At 32.5% G+C, this 16,316-nt stretch overlaps 3 protein-coding genes across 4 annotated transcripts; all 3 read left to right on the plus strand.

Moving 5' to 3' along the window:
- The first annotated feature begins 112 nt into the window (after window positions 1-112).
- Window positions 113-4,534, plus strand: LOC125577638. The gene is made up of 3 exons (XM_048739143.1): window positions 113-2,826; window positions 3,602-4,144; window positions 4,240-4,534. The coding sequence occupies exons 1-3, from the start codon at window positions 1,945-1,947 to the stop codon at window positions 4,348-4,350; spliced, it is 1,536 nt and encodes a 511-aa protein (XP_048595100.1). The 5' UTR covers window positions 113-1,944; the 3' UTR covers window positions 4,351-4,534.
- A 176-nt stretch (window positions 4,535-4,710) lies between these two features.
- Window positions 4,711-11,367, plus strand: LOC106433706 (ferric reduction oxidase 2-like). The gene is made up of 7 exons (XM_013874531.2): window positions 4,711-6,549; window positions 6,671-6,773; window positions 6,859-7,059; window positions 7,150-7,712; window positions 8,101-8,350; window positions 8,472-9,169; window positions 9,253-11,367. Exons 1-7 carry the CDS (start codon window positions 6,336-6,338, stop codon window positions 9,390-9,392), a joined length of 2,169 nt encoding a protein of 722 aa, XP_013729985.1. The 5' UTR covers window positions 4,711-6,335; the 3' UTR covers window positions 9,393-11,367.
- Window positions 11,368-12,092: 725 nt separating this feature from the next.
- Window positions 12,093-13,925, plus strand: LOC106433725. Of its 2 annotated transcripts, none has more exons than XM_013874552.3 (4): window positions 12,093-12,224; window positions 12,351-12,600; window positions 12,853-12,917; window positions 13,136-13,925. In XM_013874552.3, the coding sequence occupies exons 2-4, from the start codon at window positions 12,358-12,360 to the stop codon at window positions 13,731-13,733; spliced, it is 906 nt and encodes a 301-aa protein (XP_013730006.2). In that variant the 5' UTR covers window positions 12,093-12,224; window positions 12,351-12,357; the 3' UTR covers window positions 13,734-13,925. The 2 variants fall into 2 exon arrangements, with proteins under 2 accessions (XP_013730006.2, XP_013730007.2); XM_013874553.3 differs by having other exon boundaries at window positions 12,117-12,240.
- Window positions 13,926-16,316: the final 2,391 nt, after the last annotated feature.

The raw sequence follows: 16,316 nt of genomic DNA on the forward strand, positions 1-16,316 counted from the left end.
CAGCAAAAGCAGTGGCCACTCCTTCATAGGCAGATTAAAAAAAAAACTGATTAGTTAACGAGGAAATATTTAAAATCAGTAGAAAATGCAGGCTGGAAAACATAGACAAGATGTTTCTGGTGTCCGTAGCAGTTAATCATAATAGGTTCAGCAAAAGAAATGAATTTGAAATAGAGTGCATCACACACACACCTCCTACTCCACCATATGTCAGGATAGATTGAAGAGCTACCCCCACAGGCTAAGTCATCTGGGAAGCGATAACCTAACTCCCCCCCATCGAACACTCGATAAACCAACAAAATTTGTCAAATTATATAATATCTTGTCTTAAAAAGGTGAAATTGAAAGACAAATCAAACTTCTGAATATCCTCAGGTTGTTCATATCAACTCAAAATGTCATTTTGGTATCAACTATTACAAACTCGAGAGACTTTGACGATAGCTACTTTCAGATAAGATTCTGGCCGGAAAACCTAAGGATAACATCTTAGCTTGGCAAACAAGTTAGTAAAAGAGACGGGAAAACCGGTGACGTTATTCTTTTCGGTATATAATACCGTTCGATTTGGTTATCCATGTGACGGCTTTAATGTTCAGTTGGTCAACAGGTTTCTAGTTCCCGTTTATGGGCTACGTGACGTTTTCTATTTTATGTTATTGTTACCGGCTTACCGCCAAGCGTGTCTACTATCTAACGTCTACACGTCACCAGGTTTTTTAATCGTAGCAAATACGTGCCATCCTCGCTCATTTCACGAAATTCGTATTATATAAAATCACCAATGATCATGACCTACATAATTATAATTTTATTTATTCAAAATAAAGTCAAATATTAAAATTTAAAATCCTTTTTAGTATAAATTGAAAATATTTTATCAATATATTCAATTATTTGCTAACTATGTTTTATCAATCACAATCGAAAATTTTAATTAAATAATTAAGAAGTTTACATAAGTTTATTATTTTTCAAAACTACAAGAAGCAAGCTTATTAAATATTTAAAAACTTTATACGATATATTAAGTATATATTATATTATTTCTAAAAATCTTTTTACAATATTATATACTTTTTAACATATTTTTAAGTTTTATGTATATTTTACATATTTTCCTTTTATATTTTTATTTGTGTATTTGTGACACATGTTCAGGTAACGTACGTGTATCACACTAATTTATAGGTTTAGAAATTATAATTTTTGTTTTATTTTTTTTTGTCGATTTCTTCACACATTCAAAAATATTTAAATTTTATATATTTTCTAAATAAGAAAACCATCAATTATACATCTAATCACATTTTAACCAACAGTAAAATAAATTGGAAAATATAAAAATTTATAGATCATATAGAGTTGATGATATTTTACATTAAAATTTTAAATCGACACTCAGTTTATAACGAAAATTTTACTCCAGGCAATTAAGCTGAAGCGGAGAGATTATCGTATAAAAGTCAACTTTAATCGGTATGAAATCACGATTAATTTTATGATGATATTTCTTTCCAGTAATGATAGTAAAATTAGGCACATATATGGTACTATTATAATATTCACTATGAATTTGATTTCGTGCCAAATTGAAAAGTGATTATTACATTAATTTTGGATGTTTGACCAGTGTTGTTGTGCAATTATTACGGTGAGATTCAGCCAAATTGTGCCATTACATTAAGGAAATTTTTTATTTCTTTCCCAATGAGCTTTCTTAAAATAAATAACCAATGCTGCATCGACACAAAATCCACCTCCTTTTTCATAGGATGAGTAATTATTATTATTTATTAAAAAGTGCCAAAATCAGTTACATTTTCTCCATTTCTTATAGAAAACCTTGAATCTCATCATCACCTGGAGGAGAAGAAAGACGGTGGTGTAGTTTTCTTTCTTTCTTGAAAGCCCTAAATCTTTCTTTGTTATCAATAAAAGATGGGAGATAACAAACACAAAGATCAAAGGCCACTTTCGTTTGACAAATCTAGTAAACCCATTTTTTCATTTTACTTGTCATCTTCATCACCATGCTCTTTTACGGCCATCATCATCCTCCTCATCTTCTTCTCATATTTTTTATACTCATTCAGTTTCATCACATTTTTACACCCTTACTCTCCTTCTAGAATCTCCAACTCTCTCCTTGTACCTGTTATGCGCCTCGGATCCGGTCAACAACCCGACGAAAAGACAGAGCTTAAACACATCGTGTTCGGGATCGCCGCGTCCTCCAGTCTGTGGAAGCGTCGGAGCGAATACGTGAAAACGTGGTGGAGACCAAACGGAGAGATGAAAGGTTTTGTCTGGCTAGACAAACCCGTAAACGACACCGTTTCGTCCTTCCCCTCCTGGGCCTTCCCTGAGATCAAAATCTCTTCGGACACGTCGAGTTTTAAGTACCGTTATCGTAGCGGTCACAGGTCAGCCATAAGGATCACAAGAATCGTGTCGGAGACGGTGAGAATGTTAAACGGAACTGAACACGAGAAACACGTTAGGTGGGTTGTGATGGGTGACGACGACACTGTGTTTTTCGCTGAGAATCTGCTAAGGGTTTTGAGGAAATATGATCATAAGCAGTTTTATTACATCGGAGCTCCCTCAGAGAGTCATTTGCAAAATTTGCATCAGTTCTCATACGGAATGGCTTATGGAGGAGGTGGTTTCGCGATAAGCTATCCGTTGGCAAAGGCGTTGGAGAAGATACAAGATCGGTGTATTGAGAGATACTCTGATCTCTATGGTTCTGATGATCGGATTCATGCTTGCATGGCCGAGATTGGTGTTCCTCTCACCAGAGAAGCTGGCTTTCATCAGGTCAGTCCTTTTTTTTTTTTTTTTTCCTATTTTGGGTTTTTATGTTTTAAAAAATAAAAAAAATAAGTTTGAGGTTTTAGTTTTACCGAGTAAAATCAGGCGAAAATTATACTATGAAAATGTAAGAAAACTTAAAATCCGTGATCTGATTCATTTTCCATTATTTTATTTGTTAGCTAAACAAGAATTGAGAATTACTGGAATTCAACTTTGTCAGAATTAGATGATTTAGAAGCTAAGAGATTTATGAAATTTCATAGATTTATGTTAGATTTGTATAGAGTTTTGTATATTTATTAAATTCATCAAAATTTATGTTCTCCAACAGTTTTAAAAAATAGAAGAATATTCAAGTGCTATTTAGATAGCTTTATATGAAATTATTGGATATGCGGACATCTAAACCGATTTTTTGATAGCTTACATCGATTTTTTTTAAATATCGTCTCGGTTAGTTCTGATTCGCTTACTAGGCTAATAACAGTTTTTTTATATAAAATATCAAAACCTATAAACTAATAAAAGTAGATTCCGTTAAAAATATATTTTCTTTTAATAATACTAAAATTTATAAACCAATAACTATATAATTTAAGAATTAAACAACGATTGAACTCCCACTAAGCAAATAATAACTAAAGATGTATTTGTTTTTTTTTTTAAATTGTCAACAAGATGTATTTTGATTAGCTAGAGATCCAAATTTATAGAAGTAATGATGTTTCAGCTAATCATGTTACTAATGTCGGTCTTATTTTTATGTAATATTCAACAGTTTGATGTGTACGGGAATCTCTTGGGTCTTTTATCAGTTCATCCACAAGTGCCAATAGTCTCGATCCACCACCTAGACGTAGTAGAGCCTATATTCCCAAGAACAAACCGAGTCAATGCCGTAAAGAGACTCATGATCCCAGCAAAGCTTGATTCAGCTAGCCTCGTCCAACAGTCCATATGCTACGACACAACCCGTCAGTGGACAATGTCTATCTCGTGGGGATACACAGTCCATGTCACACGTACTTATATGCCAGCAAGGATGATGGAAGTGCCCACTCGCACATTCAACGACTGGCACAAACGCCACGATTTCACCAATGTTGCTTTCAACACACGTCCTGTAACATACACTGATTGTCAGCGTCCCCGAGTGTTTTACTTGTCTCGTGCGCTCAATGATTCTTCTTCGGGCACAACGATAAGCGAGTATTTGAGGCACAATGAATGGAATCCTAAATGTGAGTGGGGAATACAAGATCCTTCTGATATCAATCGTATCTTCGTCTACAAAAAGCCTAACCCTGATAGGTGGACTAAGGTACGTACACACTCATTTTTGCTTTTGTTCAATTTACTATGTATGAAAATTTATTCCATAGTTTACAAGCTATATGTAAATGTCAATGCTTATAGGCTCCACGGAGAGATTGTTGTCGGTTATTGCCTACAACGAAGAAGGGAACTATGGTGATCAATGTGACAGCTTGTGAAAATGACGAAATTGTTGCTTATTCTGATAAGTAGTTCATCTGTTACTTCACATGGCTTATAAGAACAACTTGTTTTCTTATGAGAAATTCTTTAGCTTGTTTGTTTACTGTATTGACATTGTATACTTACAAAATAAACTTTAAAAGAATTATCGAACTTTCATCTTCTATTTTTGTGTGTTAACGATTGTATTAAAAATGTTTATGTATCTTGCAATTACTCAAAAAATGTTTGTCAATATATATTTTTTCTATAAGAAACAGTTATCAAATATTTTCTTAAAACTAAAATTTTAAATCCAGTACTGAAAAGAGTTAATATTAAAGTGCAAAATTTAGAATATTTTTGAAGACTAGGGGGGGGGGGGGGGGGGGGGGGGGGGGGTTATTGGGCAAAGAATTCTAGAGGAATTATTAAATTTTGAGATTCCATTATTATTGGTTTGTGAATTTTTAAAATCTAAATAGAATCCATTGTTATTGGGGTGATGATTTTTAAATACCACTCAAAATCCTTTATTATTGAAATAGTTTAGTTTTCATTGATTTTAAGATTCTATTAAAATCTATTGTTATTGGGATGTAAATTTTCTTTGTTTTTACTCATAGTACTCAATTTTGAGAATATCATCTATGCCCATAAGATTTTTGAAATCAATGTAATAAAATACACTCACATACAAAAACTCAAATTGAAGAATGAAATAATATACAAATCACAACTTTAACGTAATACAATTCACAACTTAAGAAAATAGAAAAAAATATTAAAAATTTAAAATAAAAATTGTAAAAATAGTGTTAAAAAGCACTTTCGAATTTTTTAAAAAACATTTCAAAAATAATAGTTCAAATTCTTTTTACAAAAATTCAAATTTAAAACATATATTTCGAAATTATATAAAAAATATTTTTTTTTTATTTTAAATTATTTATATATCTATGAAGTAAGAAGTAGAAATTAAATTTTCTTGGTCATTTTATTTCTTGAGATCTTTTTTGTGACAAAAACTTTTTTAAAAGTTGTTTAAGAATTGCCTTAATTGAAATGATTTTCTTTCCTTTTTTTTCTACCACCATTAATTTCTTACTTTAAAAATTAATAACAATCAATAGAATTCTATATACAAGTAATGAAAATCTATGTAAAAGTATTTGATAGAATTTGTTAAATCTAGTTAACTTGTAAAATCATCTCAACTACTAAAATCATCAAATTCCACAGAAATTCATGTTCCAATAACCCCCCCTAAACTTAATTAAGAAAATAGCTTGTAGAAAAAGATTAAGTATAGGCCCGGAGGAGCGAGCCGGGAAGTTGGTCCCCTACTGATGACGTCAACAACACTGCCCGTGTGTCTTAAAGAAGCAATGGTTAGCATATTATATTGTCTTTAACATCCAACACCAACAACAACAAAATCTAAATATGATTGGCGAAGTTGTCCTTTAGAATTTGCAGCGTCGTCGACTTTTCTTTGTAGATGTCATAACATCTGAAAAGAAATAAAGCTATAGAGGGTCAAATGCCACGGTGATGTCATGATATCCTCAAACGTTGGCAAAAGAAGAAGGGTACGGCGCATCATACGTTGCCGTACCGCATGATCCCCACCTCCGAACCTAACAAGTTAATTATTACGTCATATATACACATGCAGTATCTTCAAACGAATACTAAATTAACTTGAAAGTAACAATTAGTTATTGAATAGCTTCTGAACGACAAAGGCTGCATGGTCCTCGGCCTCTTCCTCAAAGTCAAATCTTAGACTAATCTTCTTTGAATCCCCCTTCACTTCAATATTGATACAAATTTACGTCATATCGACAATAATGAATTTAAACTCAATGATATCCATGGAAAGAGTCAAAATGCCTGAACCATGCACTAGTAAGTACTTTTTACCTATTCCGTACGAGTAATTTAATTACAACATATCCAGTCTCTTATATATACATGCACTTCTTTGTCCTCTCATCAACAACAAACATTTGATCAAAATTAAGAGTAAGGATATGGATCATAAGAGTGCAAGAGTCTCGGCCAAAACCCCATCATCGGGAGATGAGTTAAAAGATGTGATTAAGGGATTGATTAAGCTCTTAATGCTGGTGATTTTCCTTGGATATGTCTTCATTTGGATCCTCATGCCAACCTTAATCTATAGAACCAAGTGGTTGCCTGTCATGCGTACTGAGTTTGGCTTTTCGACTTATTTTGGTCTCGCAGGTTCGTATTATCGTATATATGATACACATTTGTTTGTTTGTTTGTTTTTCCCTTTAGTAATTTTTATATTCAAATTACACATTATTTTATAACTGTTTCTGTTTGGACGGCATGCATGCAGGCTTGACCCTTTTCATGTTAATGTTCCCTATGCTCCTCTTGGCTTGTTTGGGGTGTCTCTACCTTCACTTGAAGAAACAAAAGACTAATAATCATCTCATTAGGTAACTTCTAACTGATCGATTTAATATCAACTCAGTGCTTGAAAATAAAAGAAATAGATGTATCTTAACGATGTGATCGTAGCAGGGAGAAGGCAACTGGAAGAGGCGTGTTGGCAGCCATGAGAAGGCCAATGTTGGTCAAAGGACCATTGGGGATAGTCTCAGCAACTGAGTTAATTTTCTTGGCAATGTTTGTGGCTCTTCTTCTATGGAACTTCTTCATTTACTTGCGCAATGCTTTCCCCATGATTACACCTCAATCAGCCGCTAAACTTCACCAAAAAATGTAAGCACTCTTTCACACAATGACACAATTCAACTCAATTTATATTCAAAACACAAGTTCATAATGTAATGATATTAATTACGTGTATAGATGGCAAGCTAAGTTGGAGGCAATGGCAATAAGGATTGGGCTAGTGGGTAACGCATGCCTAGCTTTCCTGTTCATACCGGTGGTGCGTGGGTCATCATTGCTTCCGGTTCTAGGGCTAACGTCAGAGTCGAGCATCAAATATCACATTTGGCTTGGTCATTTGCTCATGACCATATTCACGGTTCATGGCCTTTGTTTCGTTGTCTATTGGGCCTCCATGCATGAAATCTCTCAGATGGTGACTTGGTCTAAGACAGAGATGTCTAATATTGCCGGAGAGATAGCTTTGCTGTCTGGACTTGTGATGTGGGCCACCTCATATCCGTCGATTAGAAGGAGATTCTTTGAAGTTTTCTTCTATAGTCACTACCTTTACATCATCTTCATGTTCTTCTACGTACTCCATGTAGGCATCGCCTTCTGCTTTATCGTCTTACCCGGTTTCTATATGTTCATGGTCGATCGTTTCTTGAGGTTTCTACAGTCACGTGACAATGTCCGGTTGTTATCTGCACGTGTTCTTTCTTCAAACACCGCGGAGCTCACTTTCTCCAAAGCCAAAGGTTAGTCTCTCTTTTTTTTTTTTTTGATTGAAAAGGTAAGTCTCTTAATCTTAGATTCTTAGCCAAATGCATATGCCCCACACTACTTTTTATTTTTTCATTTAATAATCATAAAATTTATGTAACTTCTCTTAAACTAAATATTTGTTTACAATGGGTGCTTCATATTAAATAGAGTGCTCGATCCGCCCCTGCTCTTAATCAATATTGCATGTTAAATATAAGATCCTTGCCTCAGTTTATGAGCTATATAGAGTATGCTTGTTCTCGCTTAGTTCAGAAGAAATTTGGATTTATATGGATCGGTTTGGACTAGGCCTTGATAAGATTAGGCTTGGATTGATTTTCGAGGGTTTTTGGCACTCTTTAAATATACGTGGTGTAACAGAATTGATGTATAATCCGACGAGCACATTGTTTGTGAACGTACCGAGCATATCGAAGCTGCAATGGCATCCATTTACGATTACTTCAAGCAGTAACCTCGAACCAGAGACGCTAAGCATTGTGATCAAGAGTGAAGGGAAATGGTCTACCAAGCTTTACAAGATGCTTTCTACTTGGGATCATGATACTGACCGTACCCTCTCTGTTTCTGTCGAAGGACCCTATGGTCCTGTTTCAACAGATTTCTTAAGGTAAATAAACAATTGCTTGTTCAAATATATATGATCAGTTTTAAACTAGTCGGTTTAGGGTTATATTCTTGCTGCACAAGTAATCTTGACAACGATTTTTTTTTTCCTTCTTTGCTTCCAGGCATGATGCTTTGGTTATGGTTAGCGGAGGCAGCGGAATTACTCCATTCATATCCATTATCCGCGACTTGATCGCCATGTCCCAAACAACAACCACATGTGAAACCCCCAAAATAACCCTGGTTTGCGCGTTCAAGAAGGCTTCCGACATCGCTATGCTTGACCTTATCCTCCCTTCATCTGGTCTCAAGTTATCATCTGACCTGAATATCCAAATCGAAGCTTTCATCACCAAAGATAATGAACCAAGCGACGAAGAAACACAGAAGATCAGAACCGTCTGGTTCAAGCCAAGTCCTTCAGACCGACCAATTTCAGCAATCCTAGGACCAAACTCATGGCTCTGGCTCGCCGCTATCCTCTCATCTTCCTTCATAATCTTCTTGATCGTCGTTGGCGTCATGACAAGATACTACATTTACCCGATCGATCAAAACAAGAGCAAGTACAATGCTGCTTCACGATCCATCCTTTATCTTTTGGTCCTATGTGTTAGCATCATGATGACGTCAAGTGCAGCTGTATTGTGGAATAAGAAGAAATACAAGGTTGAGGGCAGCAAACAGGTCCAAAACGTCGACGTACCAAGTCCAACATCGTCTCCCAGCTTATGGACTGACAGAGAAATCGAGAGTACTCCTAAAGAATCACTTGTTCAATGCACCAACCTCCATTTCGGTGAAAGGCCAGACCTCAAGAGTGAGTTATACATATTATTCAGTTTAATATATATACTCAAAATTTACATATTTGTTGTTGTTGTAATATGGGTGTGAAAACAGAGATTCTACTTGATACCAAAGGTTCAAGCGTGGGAGTGATGATATGTGGTCCGAAGAAGATGAGACAAGAAGTGGCGAACATTTGTTCCTCTGGTTTGGCTGAGAATCTTCACTTTCAATCTATCAGTTTCAGCTGGTGATAATCGCATATTGTTTATATACATACATAATTCTTCTTTGTGTGATCTTGTTTTTCTTTTGTGTGGTTGTTTGTGTAATTTTCTGTTTAATTTTCTGAAACGTGTTATATATATTGTGAAAATGATCCCTAAGATTCAGCATCTTTCTGTATTTAACCATTGTATTGCCTTATGTAACGATTTGGTCTAAATCGAGAAGTGGAGTACTGTATTATGTGAATTTTGAAATGAACGATTTGTTTTTTATCTCCGTTAGTACATACTTACAATAGTTTATGGACCTCCAAAGATAATACGGTGGATTTTTCCCCGAGCGCACCACCATTGTTGCCTCATAGCATCACTATCTTCGTCCATCCCAAGTGGGCCACACGTGTTCGCCACTCTCTCGCCTGTCGCTCGTGGTTTCACCATCTTAGAAGGCTTTCTAGATTTTTATTACCCCGTAAGTTAATCTTCACGGCGGAATCTCGTCTGCATACTTAGTCAAACACACCCTCACGTGACCAGTTGTCTCTTTATCACGTGATAGACGAGTCCATTTCTTTGAGTTTCATAGTAAAGGATAATACATTTCCGTAAGAAAAAGAAACACATTTATGTCATTGACAAAAAAAGGAGGGGACAGTATATTCAAAACTGCAAAGCTGTTCGTGGGGGTAACATGAACTAATGTGGAAATGATTTTTGATTTCTTGCAGATTCACAGTATACGAGATACACATATTTTTTTGACATAAAATAAGATTTATTTTTCCTAACAAATAAAATATAGGGAAAATATATTGATGGCATAAAAAACTTACATGATATATAAACAATTTCACGACAATGGTAACGCAAACAGAAGAAATTAAACAGTTTTGATGGAGACTGGAGAGTAATCAAAATTTCCTTTCATATAGTTACAACTTTCATCATTTGTATTTCTAAAAGCCTATGTCATTTGTATTAACTTTCATCGTAGTAAAGTTTTCGACACTAAAATAATGATTCTAAATTCAGTTTTACCAAATGGCGAAAAAAAATTCTAAAACACAGAACTAGGGGTGTTCAATCCGATAAAACCGAACCAATTAAAACCGAACTGAACCAAATAGAAAAAATGGTTTGGATTTGGTAGTACCGAATATACCGAAGAAAAAATAGTTTGGATTTGGTAGTACCGAATACGCCGTAACCTGCGTTCAAAATTTCCTCACCGAAAAATGGTTGTAGCCGAGAAAAAAGAAAACTATTGCATCTTTTTGTTTATTACCAAATGTGATACATGAAATTTTATTTTTATTTTTAGATATATAAAGCATCTTTCAAATATTTTGATTTAACTGAAAAAATATATTTCAAATTCATCTGAATTTCAGTCAACAAATTATAGTATATGAAAAACATAACATATTTCATATATTTTTCAAATGAGATATATATAGTTTTATGTAGTTGACAAAGTAAAAAGAAAAGGGGCAGGGTACAGTATAACCAGACTAGTATTATGCCTTGTTCTAAAACTCCTTTGTCTAACCGACTAACTGGAATAATTGTTAGGCGGATGGAGCATGGCAAAAAAATTTAACTTAGTTGAATAAATCGTTAGATTGCATGAAACCGTGGACTCTAACCAGCAAACTATAGTAAATAGTAGACTATGAAATTTCCAAAGGATATATTCATGTAGTTAACAATGTTAAGAAAAAAGTAAGGTACAATTAGAAGTGTTCGATTCGTGTATCAATTCAGTTTTTATAGTTTTTTGGTATTTAAATTCATAAAAATTAGCTACCAAATTAAAGTTATATGTATTTTTGTTTGTTGGGTTTATATAATTTCGGTTTATTCGATTTCAGACCTAAAAATCATAACTATATCTATCATTTTTATAATATTTTTTGAATTTTAGTTTATATGATTAAAAATTAAATTTATTAAAACACAAAAACATTTTTAGTCCTCAATTTTTTAAATATAAGGTTTTTTTTATTTTACTTAATTATTTTAAAATAGTTAAAATAAAAGTTAATAAGTATGATAATTTTCATAAACAAAAATAAAAATAGAATAATATCATAATATTATTAAATAACTAAAATTTACAATAAATAGTTATCAAAAATATTATATTTAATTAATTTAATTAAAATGAAAACAAACTTCAACTTAAAAATAACAAAATATTAAAATACATGTCTAAAATATCAAGACCATATCAATAGAATAAATATTTATAAATGATCAATTTATAATATAATTTACATATAGCTATATAATTATATTTTAAATAATTAATTTTTTATTTATTCTATTTGATTGGTTTACTAAACTTTATCCATATACTGCAGATTTTCTAAAGTGGCATCCATTCGATTTCTCCGGTATTATTAAATCCAAATCATTTCGTCATTTAGTTTGGTTTTACTTTGGATTGAACATCATAAGTACAGACGGTACGGTACATTCAAAATTTCAAACTATTATGTGTAATCAACAAGCGAATCGGAGTGTAGATGATAAAAATGAGTTTAGATGTTATGGACCTATCGTGTGTCTTCCTACATGTGATTTTCCTCTCTTCGTAACTTAAAATTTGGTAAAATTTAGCGGCAGCTTTTCTAATTTAATTTTTGCGACTCTACTGCAACAGGGTAGAATAGAGATTCAAAGAAAAACCTAAGGGTAACTCAGTCCAATAACAATGTCAAATGGAAATATATGACGGGCTGAGAAAAGCAAACAAAAAAGTTTAATAAACAAGAAAAAAAAAAAATTCTCATATCGAGTTCTGTGAGATCTACTCCAAAAGAAAAAGAAAAAAAAAACTGCTATCGGGAAGAAGAGGTGAATCGCTTACGTGGTGACTGAAAGATATATATATATATATTTATATATTGAGTGTTGTAATAATATATATGCTATCTTCTAACTTTGGTTTGGTTTGGTTTTTCTCTGTGTTGTCTGTTTTAGGGGTAAAATGAGGATTAGGAAGAACATGAAGCTGTCTTCGATGCTTTTAGCGACAGCAGGTTACGGCGGAGATAAACTGGAGACATATGTCTGTCCTCTGAACCAATCTCCATGGGATGTGGTTCCTCTGACTTCCTCCCTCGACGACGACAACGACGATGGTGCGGCCGAGTTAACTAACCTAATTGACTCGTCGTGGTTCCTCCCTTCTCCTTCTCCGTCCTCTTCTTCTCCCTCTCTCACTCGCCAGGTAATTCAATTCACACCAATACGTGATCTCATTTCGATTTCGCTCCCGCAGCATTTTTAGGGTTTGTTTTGTTTTATTCTGGAAACTCCAAAGAACCCTAAAATTCTGGATTTTGAGAACCCGGGTCTCTCAGTTTGTCGATTAGGGTTAATGGGTTGTTATTATTTCGCTCCTTCCAACTATCTTTCGTTCTCTGGCTCCGATTATTCTTTTTTCTTTATTTTTATTACAATGCGTTTCCACTTCACTCAGTTCGCTGGAGAAGTTAACTTTAATGGGAATGTGAGCTTGGGAGATTCAAATGGCGCTGCCCGGAGGTAACAATCTATTGTCTTCTCACTCGAATCGTTTCACCATTCTTGATTATTGTCTGCTTCGGTGTTTTTTAGGGTTTTCCTCGTGTTCCTTGTTTCGATAGATACTCGGGTAATTTCATTTCGCCCGAACCGGAGTCGGATCCAAAATGCGGCCCGACCCGGTTACAATTTCTCGACCTATCTTTTATTTTTCTTTTCTTCTTTTATCTATCGTCCAGGTTAAATGGCTCCTTCGGAAATAATCACACCGACGAGCGTCTTAATCTCATTGCGCCGGAGAGTTCGCCGGGAGTTGAAGATCCGAGCGATGACAGTGACAAAAAATCATACTCCGTGCAGCCTCATTCGCCGGTTAAAACCTCCGGCGACGACTACCAAGCGGCTGTGTCGGTGCCAGCGCCGCCTAAACGCGGACGGCCACGTGGTTCGGGCAAGAAAGCTCAAGCCTCCTCCACCGCCGCATCTAATAATAATCCGTACGAGTTTTACTACTACTCTGGTTTCGGCCCACGGTGGGGAAGAAAAAGAGGCGGCTCCGGTGACGACGAGAAGATAGTTCTGAGTGATGATAAAAACGGTGGCGAAGATAATATGAGCGGCAAAAAGAGTAACAGTAGTGGTGAAGAGAGTTCTAAAACGGCGGCGTTTGAGCATGGGAGTAGTAGCTTCGATGGGTTTGAGTTTATGGAAGAGGACTATGACGTAGTCGATCAAAGCACTGGACATGGGAAGAAGATGAAGAGTACAATGGCGATGAAGAAGATGAAGAGAGGGAGGAAGCCCGTAAAGGAAAGGTCTTTAAAATCCCTCATGTAATATATATTTATGTTTTCTGAGGGCTTTTCTGTCTTTTTCGCTTCTTCCTTTTTTTTTTTTTGTTGTCTGTTTTTGTCTGTAATAAGATTTCGTTTGTTTTTATTTAGTTACATTTGCAGTAATGTTTTCAAATCTATGTTTGGATTTGGCTAACTTGTCTTTTTTAGTTGCTTTAAAAAGATTGTTTTACCCTTTTAGCGTTGAAAAAAAAATTCTTAAGAAATTAAATCTTTAAAATTATTTTAAACCTATAACTACACAAGTGTTATGTCTTTTTGTTTTTAATTATCTATACTATTAGTTGCCAAAAAAAAACTATTAAAAGAAAAGAACCTTTTTGAGGTAACCTTGTGTTTTAAACTATTTACAAATCCATGTCATTGCCTTATTTAAAACATATGTTTTTTTTTTCATTTAAATCATAATTGAATTTATTTAATCATAACAAAATCTATTTAATCTAACAATATTTAGTTTTAAGATGTCTTAAATAACCGAACATCAATCGAATCTCATATTTTAACTAACCCTTAATTTTATGATTGATTTGTTTGTTGTATAATTGTTTTGATATATTTTGCAAACTAAAAATATTTCAAATATTTTTAATATGTGAAATTAAATTATAATTAAAAACTATGTAAATTTGTTTTTCAATATTTTCAATATTTATATGTGTTGCAGTTATCAATTAAAATGACCACATAAATGTTAAATTTTATTTTTAAATATTGAACTACAAAAATCACATTTTCTAAATATATTTTTAAAATTTAAGAAACTATTTTTTAAAAATGTTACAACTACTCATAATATTGACACATATTTAAAATCATAGAAATAATTTTTTTCTAAATCAACATGACATAATTTTAATTATTTTTTAAATCAATATTTAAAAACTTAAAATAAAGTTGACTTTCCAAAATAAATTTACAATTAATGAGTAGAATTTTTTACAATTAATATTTACATGTTATTTCATTAAATATGTAAAATATGTATCAAATATAAACAGGTCTAACAAATACATTTTTCATTTCTATCGTGATCTAACCATTATAGTATTTTATTAAATTTATCTCCAAATTATTTTAAATATAATAATTTAAATTTTGGTCTATAAATATAAGTTATTCGTTTTGTTTCAATAATACTATGAATTTGTGTATGAAAATTGCTATTTATCTTATAAGAACTGCAAACAAAAATATAACATTATGTTTTTTCTCTTTTTCTAACATAAGTTTTAGACTTCTCATTTCTAATGAGTTTTAAAATATAAGTTTATAGCATTATTAGAAAAAAATCTAATAGTCGTTGTTTTAGAGAATTATACAATCTATATTTTATAACTATAGAAAATTACACATTTATTCAAGTTAACATATTTTAATCATTTAATAAATAAATATAAATATCACTTCTACATATTTTGGCAAATACAAGGTGTATAATATATGTACACACAATTTCTAATATATATAGTCTTATATAAAATATCTTAAAATATCATATATTATATTGAACAATTGTCTAAAATACCATAAATTAAGTTTTTTTTCTTTTGAACGTACTATTTTCTTATAATATTGAAAATTTACTACCAAAATAACTCAAATAAATTTTCTGATAGGTTAACATAAGTCTTTAAATAAGAGAAAGGAAACATAAACATAATTGTAATGAACGCTAACAATTAACATTACAATTATGGTTACATAAAGAAGATAAATTATAATATAAATTCTACGGCCACAAAGATACAAGTTCAATCTTTACTAAACCAGTAATTTGGTAAGCTCGGTTAATCTCTAAATTTACATACTAGTTTTCTAGACCAATTGTCATTATTGTCACCTTTATGTTCTCAACTTGTGTCTGCCAACTTTTCCACTGATGACGTGGTAGTTTGAGTATCAAAGAGCTAAAATAGTAAAATACAGATTGTTCCACTGCTTGTGGATCGTTCATAATTAATGATAGATGTGGAAACTTATTAGTTAATGTGCATTGAAGGAGATATTTTGTATAAAAAGGTTTAATAATTAATAAACAATTAAACTGTCTTAAAACAGCAAAGAACTATAAAAAATAATTTCAACGATAGTTTTTGCCTTGTTTATGTAGAACTATTTAGGGGTATTATTTTTCTCTAAAATAATGGAGCTTTATAATAGATATATGTTTACTTTTTAACGTTTTTTTCCATTTTTTCCTTTCAAAATAATTTTTTTGTTTTTCAGTTCAAAAATATATATAATAATTTTCTTTTACAAATAACACGTTATGTTTGTGAAAACTGAAAATTAGTCCTATTTATTTTAACTTTTGTAAGATTCTTATAAAAATATTATACTATTTAAACTAAAGATTTCTTTTCAAAAATCATTACGTAAATAAAAATATGGTTGTATTTATATAAAAATTATATTTCTCTAGAAATATATTTTTTTAGCCATAACTATAAAAATAAAAAGTTGAAGGGAATATTTTTTAAACATGCTTTTATAGTAGATGAATGTTATTTGTTTCTCTAGATATAGATGAAATAACAATCTCTATTTCACAAAAAGAAATAGA

This window comes from Brassica napus, chromosome A9 (genome assembly GCF_020379485.1).
Source record: "Brassica napus cultivar Da-Ae chromosome A9, Da-Ae, whole genome shotgun sequence".
NCBI lineage: Eukaryota > Viridiplantae > Streptophyta > Magnoliopsida > Brassicales > Brassicaceae > Brassica > Brassica napus.